Raw genomic sequence first — 14,976 nt, 5'->3', positions numbered from 1 at the left:
ATCTCACTGGGACTTTTTTTTGATTGATGTGCAGTGGATTGTTTCAGTCAAATAAAAATTTTCAGACTGAGCCTTGTCTGAAGCTGCCTGTGCCATGGGCACTAAGTTTGGGATGGCATAAGTATCAAGTTTGAATGATGAAAACATCCTTACGTCACTGCTCCTGTTTAAAAGGTTTTCCTGAAAATATGTTGGCACCTGTAAACAAGGCTGAAATGGTTATTAGTTGAATGTCCCGACCATCAAGTGGAAAAATGTATGATTGACGAGTCAACATTCTTTTGTTGCTTTGCTGGTCGACTGCAGGAATATGATAGTTGTTTCAGCTTTACCTCTAAATATGAGCCTGGAGACTAATCCTGTTTATTGTGTTTTGCTGGAAAGCATCAAAGCCCAGGGTTATATTCTGTCTGGTGCTGTTGGGAGAAAAATTGGTTATTATTTTTAGTTATGAGTATCAGAATCACAGGTTGTAGGATGTGTTGTGTCTTCTTGCTAAGCAAGTGTCTTTTTTTTAAGTAAACCTCTCTTCAACCAGCATTGAACGAAAAACAGTTGCGAAGTCTCTGATGTGCCCATGTCCAGAGCAGTTACTTTTGGTGCTTTCGGCAGGTTTGGAAAAGAATGAGCTATGAGTATCTAATCCTGAATCCCAGGTTATGAGATGTTTGGTGACTTTGTTTCAAAATTATCCGTTGTCACCCACCAGAAAGTGGGTACCCAGAGAATGAGAATGCTAAACCTTCTAGATCCTAAACGACAGCCTGGGTTGTGTACTCAGTGCACACTGATCCTTTGATTGTGATACTAATTGTGTAGCATCCTGAGCATGCTGTAGGACATGGTCACTGCACAAAGTAAATATGCATTTGTTATTGATATTATCTCTTGTTCAGTCTGTGTTGAAAGCATCTGAGTCTTATTTGTCGACCATCTCTTGGCATCATTATCAGTAGATTGTATCTTGTATGCCATGGTTTTCGTGGACTTTCATTAACTGAGTGTACTTGACCAAACGAAACCTTCTATTCCTGGCTTTTGGCTTCAGAGCAGTGACTAAAGGCAGTGACTGCAGGTTTGTTTGTGAGTGAGTTGGGTTTAACGCCGCTTTTAACAGTATTCCAATCATATCACAGCATGTCAGCTTATCGTAGGAGGAAAGCTCGAAGTGATTCAGGTCTTAGACGTGTACCACGAGCACGGATATGGTGCTGACAAACCTAGAAACATAATGGGGGTGTTTGTTTGTAGTACTAAGAGTGACTAAGTTAGTATGGTGGAAACTGTCTCGGTTCTCAACTGTAATCTTTGTCACTGGTTACCATGGTTGCGGGGATTTTGAGACAAATAGCAACAGAACATTTTCACGGTTTTATCATTTTTAGAGGGCATTAGCAAATCAACAGCATACCAAATTTGAAAAAAGTCTTCAGGATGTCTTAGAAAACCTACCAGTCAATGTCCTAGAAAATGAACCCATCTGAAACTCTGGGCTTCACTATGACTAGTGCCCATATCGATTTATTAATTAACTTTGTCTTGATAATATGTAAATGTTCGTGATTTACATCATGAACATTGATCCACGCAATTGGGATTGATGACATGCATCAACCAAGTCAGCGAGTCTGACCACCCTATCCCGTTAGTCGCCTCTTACTACAAGCATGGTCGCTTTTTACGGCAAGCATAAGTTGCTGAAGACCTATTCTACCCCGGATCTTAACGGGTCTGTTTTTTTGGCTGCTTGGACTTATACAACTATCTTGCAGGGAATCTTTGCTATCTACAATCATGTGTGAATAGTAAATCTATTAACAATGGATGCACGTGAGTTGTGGATATATGAACATGGTGAACAATAATTGATTTGTTGAATGTCAGACATATGAACATTATGTAAACATGTGGAAAAAACATGCTATTTTCATCAATGAGATAAAAAGTCTATGCAAACTGTTATAAAAAAAGTAAATTTAATTATTATCAATCAGGCTAAAATTGCAATAAAGTTGCTCAGGACGATGTTAATTCTTTGATAGTCTTAATTTAAAATTAAACAAGAGTAGAGGGATCCTTGTCATGACCCTAGTGTCAAAAGTTTTAGCATGTTACCCTAGTGTCAAAGGTTTTAGCATGTTTGGAGGTGCGGTTGGGTAGCCTAGTGGTTAAAGCGTTTGCTCGTCACGCTGAAGACCCTGGTTCGATTCCTGACATGGGTACAACGTGTGAAGCCCATTTCTGGTGTCCCCTGCAGTGATATTGCTGGATTATTGCTAAAAGCGGCATAAAATCAAACTCACTCGCTCACTTTAGCATGTTTGGGGGTTCCTATAGATTCAAATACCATAGAAGACCGACCGCCTCTGTGGTCTGGTGGAAGAGCGTCGGCCCGGAGTGTGGAATGTCCGGGGTTCAATCCCCGGCCGCGTCATACAAAAGGACTTTAAAAGATTGTACTTGTTGTTATCCTGTCTGGTGCTCGGCATTAAGGGGCTAAAACAAGGGCTGGTCGGCTCGGAGTCTGTATACTGTGTCTGGGTGGGGTATTCATGTTAAACTGCGGCATGGTATCTCAGTGAGCTAGCACTATAAATCGGCATCAGTCCAGACTAGTATAAGCAGCCACACATACACGTGCATGCACATCGCTATATAAGTGCAATAATCTTGGACGAGACGTTAAACCCAATTTCACCTCACCTCACCATAGGAGACCACAAGGACCTCAGGACCCCCCTGTATATCGGACACTACACACTATACTGTTCTGCTGGATAACACCAGCTAACACAGGCAGTTCCTCACATATCCTCCCTCCCCAGTGCACCCCTGTCATCTGTGTGCAGTGTACTGATGCAGTGATGGGGGAAGCAAGTGGGCTATATTTAGCCCTCTGCTAATGTAGAGGAGGGGAGATGCGCCCTGCTTGCAGGTGAAGGAGCCTTGTGCAGATAGTGGGATTACCCTATGTGGAATGGCTGTAGTCCCTTGAACACAGTGGAAGGACTGAAAGCGCGACAGTGGTACCGATGCTGGAACACATGAGCTGCATTCAGAGAATGTAGCCGACAGGGGCGGAACTGATGGGGCCTGTGCTCACTACAACATTGTGGGGTGTTTCTGGCTGTGCCAAATATGTAAGACATTCTTGTGTGTCCTTTCTGCATGTTTTTTTGCAAGCAGTTATTGACAGTGTGTGATGAGTGATGGTCTATTCGGATATCAGCATGTCCATGGATATTCACCATTTGGACCCTACCTTCTCGTTTCCATGACTAGAAGGAGATTTAGGATTTTTCGGTGCTGTTTTGTAAGTTTTGTGATTTCATTTGGGCATTTTCTTTCCGGGGATTATTTTCTACATCTGTTTCCATCCATCAGCACATCTTTGGCACGGTACCATTTTGTCACATTCGGTGGGAATTGTATCGGTGTTACAAATAGCACTGTTTTTTGTAAAACTTGGCAACAAATAGAGGGAAAGAATTTGATGAGTTTGTGTGTCATGGAAGAACTATGTGTTTAATGGATTATATAAACGGATTATCGCATGGAGTTTGATTATATGAATGTCTCAGGATTTAACCCAGGATTGTAAACTAAGAGCCTTTGACAGGCAAATTGGGAAAAAAATTGTTATTTTGTTCCAAATTGATATTTTTGTTTGTAAGGTCAAAGATTTTATTTGCCCTAACTCATAGGTGTGTTTACATTGCATTCAATGCAATAATGGATGACTAAGCTTTGTATTATCTTGTTCTATTTTGGTCCTATTATCAGTGAAAAGCAAGTCACCTCCACCAAGCCATCACTGTAACATAACATGGGAAGTTTGTAATTTCAATTTGGGAATTTTGACTGGCATTTGTTGCAGATTTAGGACCAGCTATGAGCCTCTGAAGTGTTCCAGATAAATCCCTGTGTCATGGATCACTCATATTATTGTAGAACTTTAAAGGATGGGAATGTGTGAACAGTCTTCAGATCTTTTGTTCTAGGATCATTGTGTGATCTTTGATTAAAAATGTTGATGTTAAATACATATCAGCAATCTGGACATAATCCCTGTGCTTGTTCATATGTACCGGTAAATCATGTCTTTGTATCCAAGACATGCTAGATCGCGTCCTGGATGTTACATGTATAACTTAGAGGTTTGAAAAGGATGAAGAAAATCATATTAAACATTATAGAGGCACAAGTCATTTCTCTGGGAACAGGTTAAAATGGCCACATGTCAATATGGCCACCAACCCAATTCAGAACAGTCACACCAGTAAGTCTCTCTCTGTTTACATGCTACCTCATATGGCTCATTGTTTCAGATGGACATCGGTCACAGGTCAGTGACTGATAAAATTCTTGACAGATGGTTTGTTTAAGTTGTCAGACTTTTGACCGATAGAATTGCTAAGCAAGGCTTCACACTTCATAATTTGACAATTAAGAAATAAATAGTAAGGATTAGTCCTACTTACAGTATCGATTAAAAAAAACAAGGCACAGCCATTACAAATCTAGTTGAAATTCTGAGCAGCGCATATCTTTGCATCATACTTTCTGTATCATAGGGAAACGCTGTCTCGAGCTACATTGACTTAGTCAAGTGCATTTCTTATCACCACGTTCATGGCCACATCATATATTATCATTGGATCACAAATGGTATTGCATTGATTTGTTGTTGTGGTATGTCCGCCATTTTTGTTGATTTGACATACTGACTTTTGCCATTGACTTATTACATTTCTTGGGTCCAAGTCATTGTTCTATATAAACAGATTTTTGTGTCAAAATCACTGTCAGGCTGAAATATTGCCAAGCATGGAGTAACACAAGAAACAATCTATCCACACTAAACAATAGTTCAGAAGACATTAAGTGTGCTTCGCAGTAGAGGTAGTGTTGAGTAGCATGGTCTATTGCCTTGACCAGTTTACACAGCAGCGTTAGAAATTGGCACTAGTCCTGGACCTGGCTGTAGACCTTGCCAAACTGACCAATAGTTAACAATGGTTAGGTATCATAAGGACTAGTAGAAATTTGCCATTTTTGAGGGTTTTGCTATATGTTGTCATTATATCAATCAATCAATCAATGTTATATTCCAAGAAACCACCATAGGTGGTGCAGGAAAAATGCATATAAAGTTATAACATAAACAATAAATTGTAGGACTTTAAGGACTAGTGGCCTGAAACTGTTAGTTTCTATTGCTTCATAAAGATAAAGGTATGTGGCCATGGTTCAATGATCATTTATGAAGTTTTCAGTTTTGAGGAAGGTTTAAGATAGAAACTGCATCCTGTTTTATCATGGATTTCTGACAGGACCTAGATCCTTTGTACTTACTTATGAGGTCTAATATAAATAATGGCAAGTGTCTGATTAATTTACACTTGATTCCGATTCGGTAGGTTTTCTTTAAATATTGAAATTCTTCTTGTACCATATTGACGTTATCATGCTTATGAAGGCAAACTGTCTTAGGATAGTGTTGATGTTTTGTCCTTATCATCTTCCTGGTGCTGTTATTAAGCATATTGTTCTGTTGTGTATGAAGCTTGTATCTTTGTTTTTTGCTCTTTTGCAGTAGGTTCTGAACATGTCAACTTTTACATGCTTTTCAGTTTTGTCCTTTTTGCGACATAGCTGATCACAAAAGATGGCGTTATTTTTGTTTTACACACTTTTTCATAACTAAACATGCTTAAATTAAAGCATTTAAGATTCCAATGACTTCTTCTCCTAACATCTTTTCATTGCCTCAGGTTGCTACAAAACATGTTTAAATTGTAAAAATACAATCAGTGATTCATCGGGATATAGACAGGAGGACAGATGTATTGTATGAAGGCCAGTTGACTCTTTGTACAAAATATGTTTACATCATTAATATTTGTTATAAGAGTTACCTGATTAATACTTCGTTTTGTTGAGAAGATGTACATAAGACATGTTGCAAATTTTATTATTAAATATTATGGGGATATATAAATGATATAAGACCATGATTACTGTTCATGTGTTTCTTGTGGGGAGTTGACACTTGTTGATAACACGTGGTGAACAGACCTCAGCTCATCGGTTAAATTCAAACACTTGAGGAAATTGTCCCCTTCAAAAGCTGCATAAACAAGAGGTCACCCTGACTAATCATGAGCTGAAACCAGGTGCATTTTTCTAGCTACTCCCATGCACACGATACAGAACACATGCAGAAAGTATATGAAAATCTAATAATATGTTTGGATACCGGTATATATATATATACATGTATCAGGATTTTACCTTGACTTACAATACTGGGGGTCCTGGGGACCCCAATAATTATTTTTAAGGATCCTTGCTGGACATTTGATAGTCCTGTACAGTAATGAAATGGTGTAGTGTACTGTACATTATGATAATTGCTACAGAGCCTGGAATGAATCAGTGATCATGTGGATAGAGGTCATTGTTGATGGATGAAATGACATCCACCCATCACTGCTCTTGATGTTCTGTAGGTACAATAAATATTATTGTGCATCCTTCGGGACACAGTATATTTTTTCTTGCGTCCCTTCCCTACATTTGTGCGCCACATAAAACCCTGATATGTACTATATAGTTATATGTTACTGCCTTGCATTGAGCTGGGCAGTCAGTCAGTGGGGAACTCTGGAATGTCTACTGACCATACTTTACTGACCTGCTGACAGTTTTATAGTCTGTCTCCCAGACCCGAGGAATATAAAAATAACAAAGGAGTACAACTCAGTCTAGAATGATTTGGCAAGTCTAGATTGCCTCAGCTCTGAAATTAAGGATTGTTTTGGGCTCCATTTTGATTTGATTTTTGTATTTCGTAGATATTTATTTGTAAATAAGATAACTTTATATCTGGGACTAAATGTCAGTCTAACAGTTTTATTACAAAATAGATCATTCTAGATAGGGACATTTTCAGCGAATTGCATGTGAGTAGATCAGATTGATGCTGAAGCTGCAGACTAAATCTAGTAAATGGTTAAAGGATGCTCAGTGTTTTACCTTGACTTATAAAAATGGAGGTCCAGTGGACCCCGGTATTTAATTTTAAGGGTCCCTACAGGCAATACAAGGGTCCTCTCAAGTAATGAAGTGGTGTACTGTACCTTTTGACAATTACTTTAGAGCCTGGAATGAATCAGTGGTTATGATTAACATGATTAATGGATGAAATAACAAGCCTATGACTTCTCTTGATGCGCTGCATGTACAATGAATATTATTGTACATTCCTCGAGAAGCAGTATATATTTTTCTGCATCCAATCTCACATTTGTTCATCGCGAAAAAACTGACAGAATATGACATTGTATGAGAACAGATGCAGAGTGTGGATTATGTAAGCAAGGCAATCATTTACATGATAAAGGGGAACTTGATCCGTGTGATGCAATGATGTTCTCTCGATGATGTAAGTAGTGAGATTTAATCTGTAACTAATGACTTCTGTTGTCAACAGGGGGTTCATGTGTCTAGATAAAATGACAGTGTATGTGTGGAACACATTGACTTACCATCCATATGGGGAACGTTGGAATTTGTGCTTAAGCTTACAAAACTACAAGTGTGGTAATAGTATTAATAATAATAACAAGTATTGTTGTCACAATTTATCTTTGAGGAAATAGGTCTAATTTGGGGACAATGGTAAGTATGGAATGATCGTTTCTTATTTCTGTTAGATTTGCATTTATGATGGCGTGTCTTTGTTAAGTCATTGACTTCATAGGTAAAGTTTGAATTTGTTCAGCATTGTTAAGTGGATAACTTATATGGGTGTAAGCTATTTGTGGCAATCCATCCATTACCATGGTAACATGTTAAAAAGTTAACATTGATGCTATGTTACACTATTGGCAGACGTAAACATGGTAAACATTGGATAAATGACGTGAAAGTAAGTAATGTTTGTCAATAAATTTGCCATTAATGATTTGTGTTTGTCGAAACTGCACCTTGTTTGAAAAGATACTTGTGATGAGCTCTTGTTTATTCAGCATGTTGAGGATATGTTCACACATGTGTATTGGACATTTACAAGGGTACTCAAAGTAAATCTCTACAGTTCAAGTGCTTATGGGTTCAGGACTACTGCAATATTACATCTATACTACCCGAGTACCATTTGATGTTGCAATATATTAGCTGGACTGTTGCAATATTACCAAACTACAGCTATGCTACCATTTGAAGTTGCAATAGTTGTATCACCACTGCAATAATATTGCACCCATGAAGATCCAGGTTATAATAGGTCTTCAGCAACCCATGCTTGCCGTAAAAGGCGACTATGCTTGTCGTGAGAGGCGACTAACGGGATCCGGTGTTCAGGCTCGCTGGCTTGGTTGATGCATGTCATTCGTATCCCAATTGCGTGGATCGATGCTTACGTCGTCAGTCACTGGATTGTCTGGTCCAGGCTCCATTATTTACAGACTGCCGTCATAGGGCTGGAATATTGCTGAGTGCGGCATTAAACAATAAACCAACCAAATCAAACCTTGTCATGTCCATGTTACCATGGTAACGTCTGTGACTACTGACATTAAATGTTCACTCACTAAATTGAATTAAGATAAACTTTTGTCACATTTTTCAAAGTAAGAACCAAGTTTGCATCACTGTATCCATGGTATCTCTGCACTTTATTCTAATATGTAATTCGTTATAAATATATGTCAGTAGATTTATCTGTGTGGAACATGTAGAAGTAGTTCTGTTATTATGCTGACTTGGGAACCGATGTCAGCCATGAGTTGAGTGACATTTGTTGATGAACCCCAGGCTGACGCACCAGACACTGAAAGTTCATGTGAGGGTCGCGGTGACCTGGGATCTTCCAGAGGCATCTTGGATCAGGTTCATTTTGACTACATTACACTTGTAACAGTAGTAGAAATAGGATGAGTGTAGGTTTAACAACATGATAACCCTCAAAATCAAGGGGTCCTTGTCCAAACCCAATGTTTAAAGTACCGATAAAGATTTAGCATTTCATTTGACATGTTTAGAGGTTCCATAGAGATAATCACAGATGTCATTCTATACTTTGCAAAAAAAGAATTGCTGAAGTGATTTTAGATGTATATTTTATATATGAAATAAATAATCAACAGATGGTAATCAATTGTTCACAACGGGCTAACATCACTGTCATTGACGCAGGTTCCATATGGCACTCATGGAACAGTAGATTTTCAAGGTGAAGGTCATCTAATCTCAATATATTTTTTGGCCAGCATTAGAGTCCAAAACTGAATGGCATCGTTGACCCATGGATGGTCCCGAATTGTGGCCTGGGGAATGTTCACCCATTCTGCCTGCAGTGTGTGACAACTGGTGGAGGTTTTGTGGTTGTTGCTGACTTGCTCACAGTCGTTGATCCAGTGCATCCCATAAATGTTCGATTGGGTTTAAATCTGGAGACCAGGAGGGCTATGGCAGGACCTGGATGTTGTGATTCCTGAAAAAGGGTGTTGTCAGTCTTGCCGTGCGAGGTCGTGTATTGTCTTGTTGGAAAATGATGTTCACTTGTTGCATAATGGGAAGGAAGTGTGGCCGAAGAATCTCATCTGTGTAACGTTGTGCCGTTAAATGCCCCAGAACTTGCACGAAGTCTGTTCTACGAGTGTAGGAGATGGCTGCCCTCATCATCATTCTACCACCACCAAATCTGTCCGGATCCTGTATAAAGTTTCGTGCATAACATTATCCCGTGCATAGCTACATTCTACCATCTGCACGGCAAAGCATATAACGTGACTTGTCACTAAACCGTGGTGGTTCTTTCATGTAAATGAAGTAGTCGTATGAATCTGTCCTGTGGTCTAGTGACCCGTGAAGATTCCGGGGTGGAATAGGTCTTCAGCAACCCATGCTTGCCGTAAAAGGCGACTTACGGGATCGGGTGGTCAGGCTCCCTGACTTGGTTGATGCATGTCATCGATTCCAATTGCGTGGATCAATCCTCATGATATTAATCCCTGGATTGTCTGGTCCAGACTCGATTAGTTACAGACCGCCGTCATATAGCTGGAATATTGCTGAGTGCGGCGTTAAACAACCAACCAACCAACCAACAGTCCAACCTGTGGTCTAGTAGTGATACGTGGTCGACCGGATCTGGGAAGGTCCCGTCTTGGTCCCGTGTGTCTGATAACGGTTCCACAGTCTTGTTATATGGTGCTTGGTGCTACATGAAAAAACCTGGCTAGCCGTTACAGCCATAGATGATTATCCTGTTTGCAGTCGGCTGATGTTGCATCGGGCTTCCGTCAGTCGTGGCATGTTTTCACTGTTCACTTTCGGTAGGTTTGTGATGGCATGCAAATGAAGACCCAACGTTTTTATAACCCAACAAATGATATTAACAGTTCGTCTAATCAGCTTTTGGAAGAGCAAATTATGTTTCCAAACATTATTAACCCATTTTCTAAATCAGGTTTCAGAGTCAGACGAACCTAGCAAGGAAACCATGGATACTGCCGTAGAACAAGTTCAGGAGCAGCCATCTTCAACAACGCCATCTGTTGAGGCCCAGATTGAGCAAAGGGAGGTAACTCCAGTGGTGTCAGAAAAGGAAGAAGTGGCTGTTCCAGACAGTACATCAGAGCCTAAAGTCGAAGGAGACGTGGATACTAATGGAGACATCAGCGACGAGGGGCTGAACGGGGACATGGAAGACCTTTCGCTTAACAGAGAATCAGAATCACCAGGTATTATACAATAGACATTGCCAGGTGTGTTGAGGTCACATGGGGTTTAGCATCACTTTCCAGGTTATTACACTTACATAGAAAAGTGCATGCACATGTGTGTGTATTTGTGTGTGTCTGTGTCCAGACTAAAGCTGGTTTTATAGTTCTAGCCACTGAGCATGCTAAGAAACCATGCCTCCTCTATGGATACCCGACCCGTGAAGATTCCGGGGTAGAATAGGTCTTCAGCAAACCCATGATTGCCGTAAAAGGCGACTAACCGGATCAGGTGGAGCGACAAACGGGATCGGGTGGTCAGGCTCGCTGACTTGGTTGATGCATGTCATCGATGATCATGATATCAATCACTGGATTGTCTGGTCCAGACTCAATTATTTACAGACTGCCGTCATATAGCTGGAATATTGCTGAGTGCGGCGTTAAACAACAACAAACCAAACCTAACCAAACATGGATACCCCATTCAAACACAGTATACTGATTCCAAGCCGACCAGTAGAAACACAAGTACCATTTTTTAACATCTTTTGGTAAGATGCGGCCTGGGGTCGGACCACAGACCTTCCTCTCACAGCTGCTCTATCCACTAGAGGTGGTCACACATCCGATTGCATAGGGCATTTGCAGCTTGAAACTAGCTTGAATGTCTCCCCTCCACTAAGATATTTGTTCTGGATCATGTGGATGGCTGTTCCAGAGCATGTCATGTTTAAATACTTTCCAGGGATGCAAGTTAAGGCCTAATGAGAATAATGTGGTCCCGGTTATCATGATTGTACTTCAGTAGGCTAGGTATACAGGGTGGCTTTCTTTCTATTTTAAAAAAAATGGGGGGTCTGGTAGCCTAGTGGTTTAAGCGTTTGCTCATCACGCTGAAGACCCGGGTACAATGTGTGAAGCCCATTACTGGTGTCCCCTGCCGTGATATTGCTGGAATATTGCTATAAGTGGTGTAAAACTAACCAAACTCATTTCAAAAACCTTGCAACTGAATGAACAGTATCACTGAAAATGTTTTTAGTGTCCGTCCAGAAATAAGAAAAAATAATTATTTTTAGAGCTTGCCTGAAAGATTCACTAGCCCAAACAGTGATAACATGTATACCATGTGTACATCCCTTAAACATGTTGAAAAGCCCAAAATTCTTCTGATCCATGAAGATCCGGGGTAGAATAGGTCTTTAGCAACCCATGCTTGCCTTGAACGGCAACTATGCTTGTCGTAAAAGGCGACTAACGGGATCGGGTGGTCAGGCTTGCTGACTTAGTTGATGCATGTCAACGATCCCAATCCTGGATCCATGTTCATGATGTAAATCACTGGATTGTCTGGTCCAGACTTGATTATTTACAGACCGCCATCATATAGCTGGAATATTGCTGAGTGCGGCGTTAAACAACAAACAAACAAACAAAATTCTTCTTGACCACAAGTTACCTTTCACATGTGACTTAGGCCAAGCACATATATGTATATTTAAGGTAAGATGGACCCAATAGATATGGGTTGGTAGGCATGGTTGTATATTTAGTTGATAATGTTAACACTGATGGCTTATTCGGGACTGATGTTCCTCAGATTTGTAGGTCACAATAACTACAGCAACCATGATATGCGTCAAACGTCAGATTTTTTTCAACCGTTACCATGGTTACATTATGGTTTTATATTCTTGACATCGCTTTTCCGCTGTAAAAAACATTTGGGTCGCAAGTAAAACATTGAGTTGGTCGGGTTACGTGGAACACAAACATTTCTTTAGTTGGCCTTGTTATATTATCTGTTCATCAGTTTGGACAGAAACAATCAAGAAGTTGCTATCCATAAAATAATTTCACGTCTTGAGGTTCGATAAACTTCTAGAATCCAAATTCAAAGACTTGATGATGTCTTGATACACTGCAAGCTTATTGTCTGTTATTTGTCTGTTGCCATAGAAACCACCCCAGCGGTCGTTGACTCCACACAGGATACTAAAACAGACAAGTCCAAGTCCCAGAACAGCAAGGTTTCCTCGACAACGGTTGCCAAGGGTGACAGTAAGTCTGACTCCTCCTCCTCCAAGCCATCTGGCAAAAGCAAGAAGAAAGAGGACAAGAGTATAGGTAATAAATGGGGACAGTTGAGACAATGCCTCCCAGGTTCGTAACTGAAATAATGTGGTCTGTTACATGACTTGCAGGCATTGCAGAGTAGACATGGTTACCATAGTTACTGGTTCCCCTTGGATGGATGTGTTCTCTGAAACACCGAGACATCATTCAATCTCTGTGCCTTAGAAAACCGAGTTGCACAATCGTGTGTAAGCTAAGGTGACAGTCGTTTGTTCGTTTATTTGTTATCGAATGGCACACTTAGAAATATTTCAGCTGTGTGACTGTAAGCTGTAAATATACCTAGTCTGGACCAGACAGTCCAATTAGCAATGATATGTAACTATCGAAGGAGATTGTATTGTGTCTAACTCTCTAACGATTCACAGGCAGCATTGGTTGTATACTCCCCAGGGAGCTGAGATTGAAAATCGCTTGCACACTGATCCATTGACTGGGGTAATAAAGTAGTGCTTTGAGCGTGCTTTAGGGTGTGGAATTGATGCATTATAAATATGGACCACACAATCCAGTGATTGACATCACCATTTGTCGGGCAGGAAGGTGGGATAGCCTAGATGCTGATGTGTTTGAACACGACTGAACCGTGTTTGTTTCCCGACGTGGGTACCACATGTGAATTTGTGTGAAAAGCGAATATTCAGTGCATGATGTTGGCGACATGGGCTTGCTGCTCTTGGTGTGACCATGTTGTTGTGTTGACCTGTTCCTGCTGCTGACTGCTGTGTTTGGTTTCCACAGAGCACATCCTGCGAGCCCTCAACAGCCTCCATACAACAGAGGAGAAGTTAGCAGCGCTGTGTAAAAAATATGCTGATCTACATGAAGAGCATAGAGTCTTGCAGGCATCCTTCAAACAGGCCCAGAGGAAGATGGTTGTGGTATGTTGACTGTGTGGGTTTGGGCAGGCTAATTGTGTGGTGCAGGCCCTGTGTGTGGGGTGGTGCAGGCTGTGTGTGTTGTGTGGGGTGGGCTCTGTGTGTTGTGTGGGGTGGGCCCTGTGTGTTGTGTGGGGTGGGGCAGGCCCTGTGTGTTGTATGGGGTGGTGCAGGCTGTGTGTGTGGGGTGGTGCAGGCTGTGTGTGTGGGGTGGTGCAGGCTGCGTGTGTCGGGTGGTGCAGGCTGCGTGTGTCGGGTGGTGCAGACTGTGTGTGTGGGGTGGTGCAGGCTGTGTGTGTGTGGGGTGGGGCAGGCTCTGCATGTGGGGTGGGGCAGATACTCTGTTTGCAGTGGGGCAGTCTCTGTGTGTTGTGGTGGTGGAGGCACTGTGTGGGGGTTGAGACAGGCTCTGTGTGTGTGGGGGGAGGCTGTGTGTGTGTGTGGGGGGGGGGGGGGAGGGGGCAGGCGCTGTGTGGGGGAGGGGGTGATGCAGGCTCTGTGTGGGTTGGACACTGTGTGTGGGGTGGTGCAGGCTGCGTGCGTGTGTGGGGCGGTGCAGGCTGCGTGTGTGGGGTGGGGCAGGCTGCGTGTGTGGGGTGGTGCAGACTGCGTGTGGGGGGTGGTGCAGGCTGTGTGTGTGGGGTGGTGCAGTCTGCGAGTGTGGGGTTGTGCAGGCTGCATGTGTGGGGTGGTGCAGGCTGCGTGTGTCGGGTGGGGTGGGGCAGGCACTCTGTTTGCAGTGGGGCAGTCTCTGTGTGTTGTGGTGGTGGAGGCACTGTGTGGGGGTTGGGACAGGCTCTGTGTGGGGGTTTGGGGGGGGGGGGGGGGGGCTGTGTGTGGAGGGGGGGGGGGGGGGGGGGGGGCAGGCGCTGTGTGGGGGAGGGGATGATGCAGGCTCTGTGTGGGTTGGACACTGTGTGTGGGGGAGGGGGGGGGTGGGGGGATTGGTTGGGCAGGCTTGTGTTGGGGGGGTCTGTGTGTGGTATTGGATTCATTATTAAAATCTCTGTCGTGTAAGTGGTTTCCTATTAATACATGTTATAAGATAATACCTTAACCTGAAAAACAAAACTGTTGACAGACTGTTCGGGAGAAGGACCAACTTCAATCCGAACATACCAAGGCTGTGATGGCTAAGTCCAAGCTGGAGAGTCTGTGTCGGGAGCTTCAGAAACACAACAGGGTCATAAAGGTGAGTGTCCAATCTGGACAGTAGATACTGTAGGCTC

General features: G+C 42.1%; 1 protein-coding gene across 5 annotated transcripts in view; it reads left to right on the top strand.

Moving 5' to 3' along the window:
- Positions 1–14,976, top strand: part of LOC124138987 (alpha-taxilin-like) — a 30,198-nt gene that overhangs the window by 1,901 nt on the left and 13,321 nt on the right. For 2 of the 5 annotated variants that reach the window (XM_046505924.2, XM_046505925.2), the window contains exons 2-5: positions 10,478–10,751; positions 12,693–12,860; positions 13,611–13,750; positions 14,829–14,939. In XM_046505924.2, coding sequence (XP_046361880.2) covers positions 10,511–10,751; positions 12,693–12,860; positions 13,611–13,750; positions 14,829–14,939 — 660 coding nt within the window. In that variant the 5' untranslated portion in view covers positions 10,478–10,510. Of the gene's footprint in view, positions 1–2,909; positions 3,141–3,259; positions 3,314–10,477; positions 10,752–12,692; positions 12,861–13,610; positions 13,751–14,828; positions 14,940–14,976 lie in introns of those variants that run through there. The other 3 variants (XM_046505921.2, XM_048383619.1, XM_048383618.1) reach the window with 3 other exon arrangements.

This window comes from Haliotis rufescens, unplaced genomic scaffold, assembly GCF_023055435.1.
Source record: "Haliotis rufescens isolate VD_foot unplaced genomic scaffold, xgHalRufe1.0.p SCAF_5, whole genome shotgun sequence".
NCBI lineage: Eukaryota > Metazoa > Mollusca > Gastropoda > Lepetellida > Haliotidae > Haliotis > Haliotis rufescens.
The sequence above is the reverse complement of the archived record's forward strand: the minus strand, read 5'-3'. Positions and strand labels throughout refer to the sequence as shown.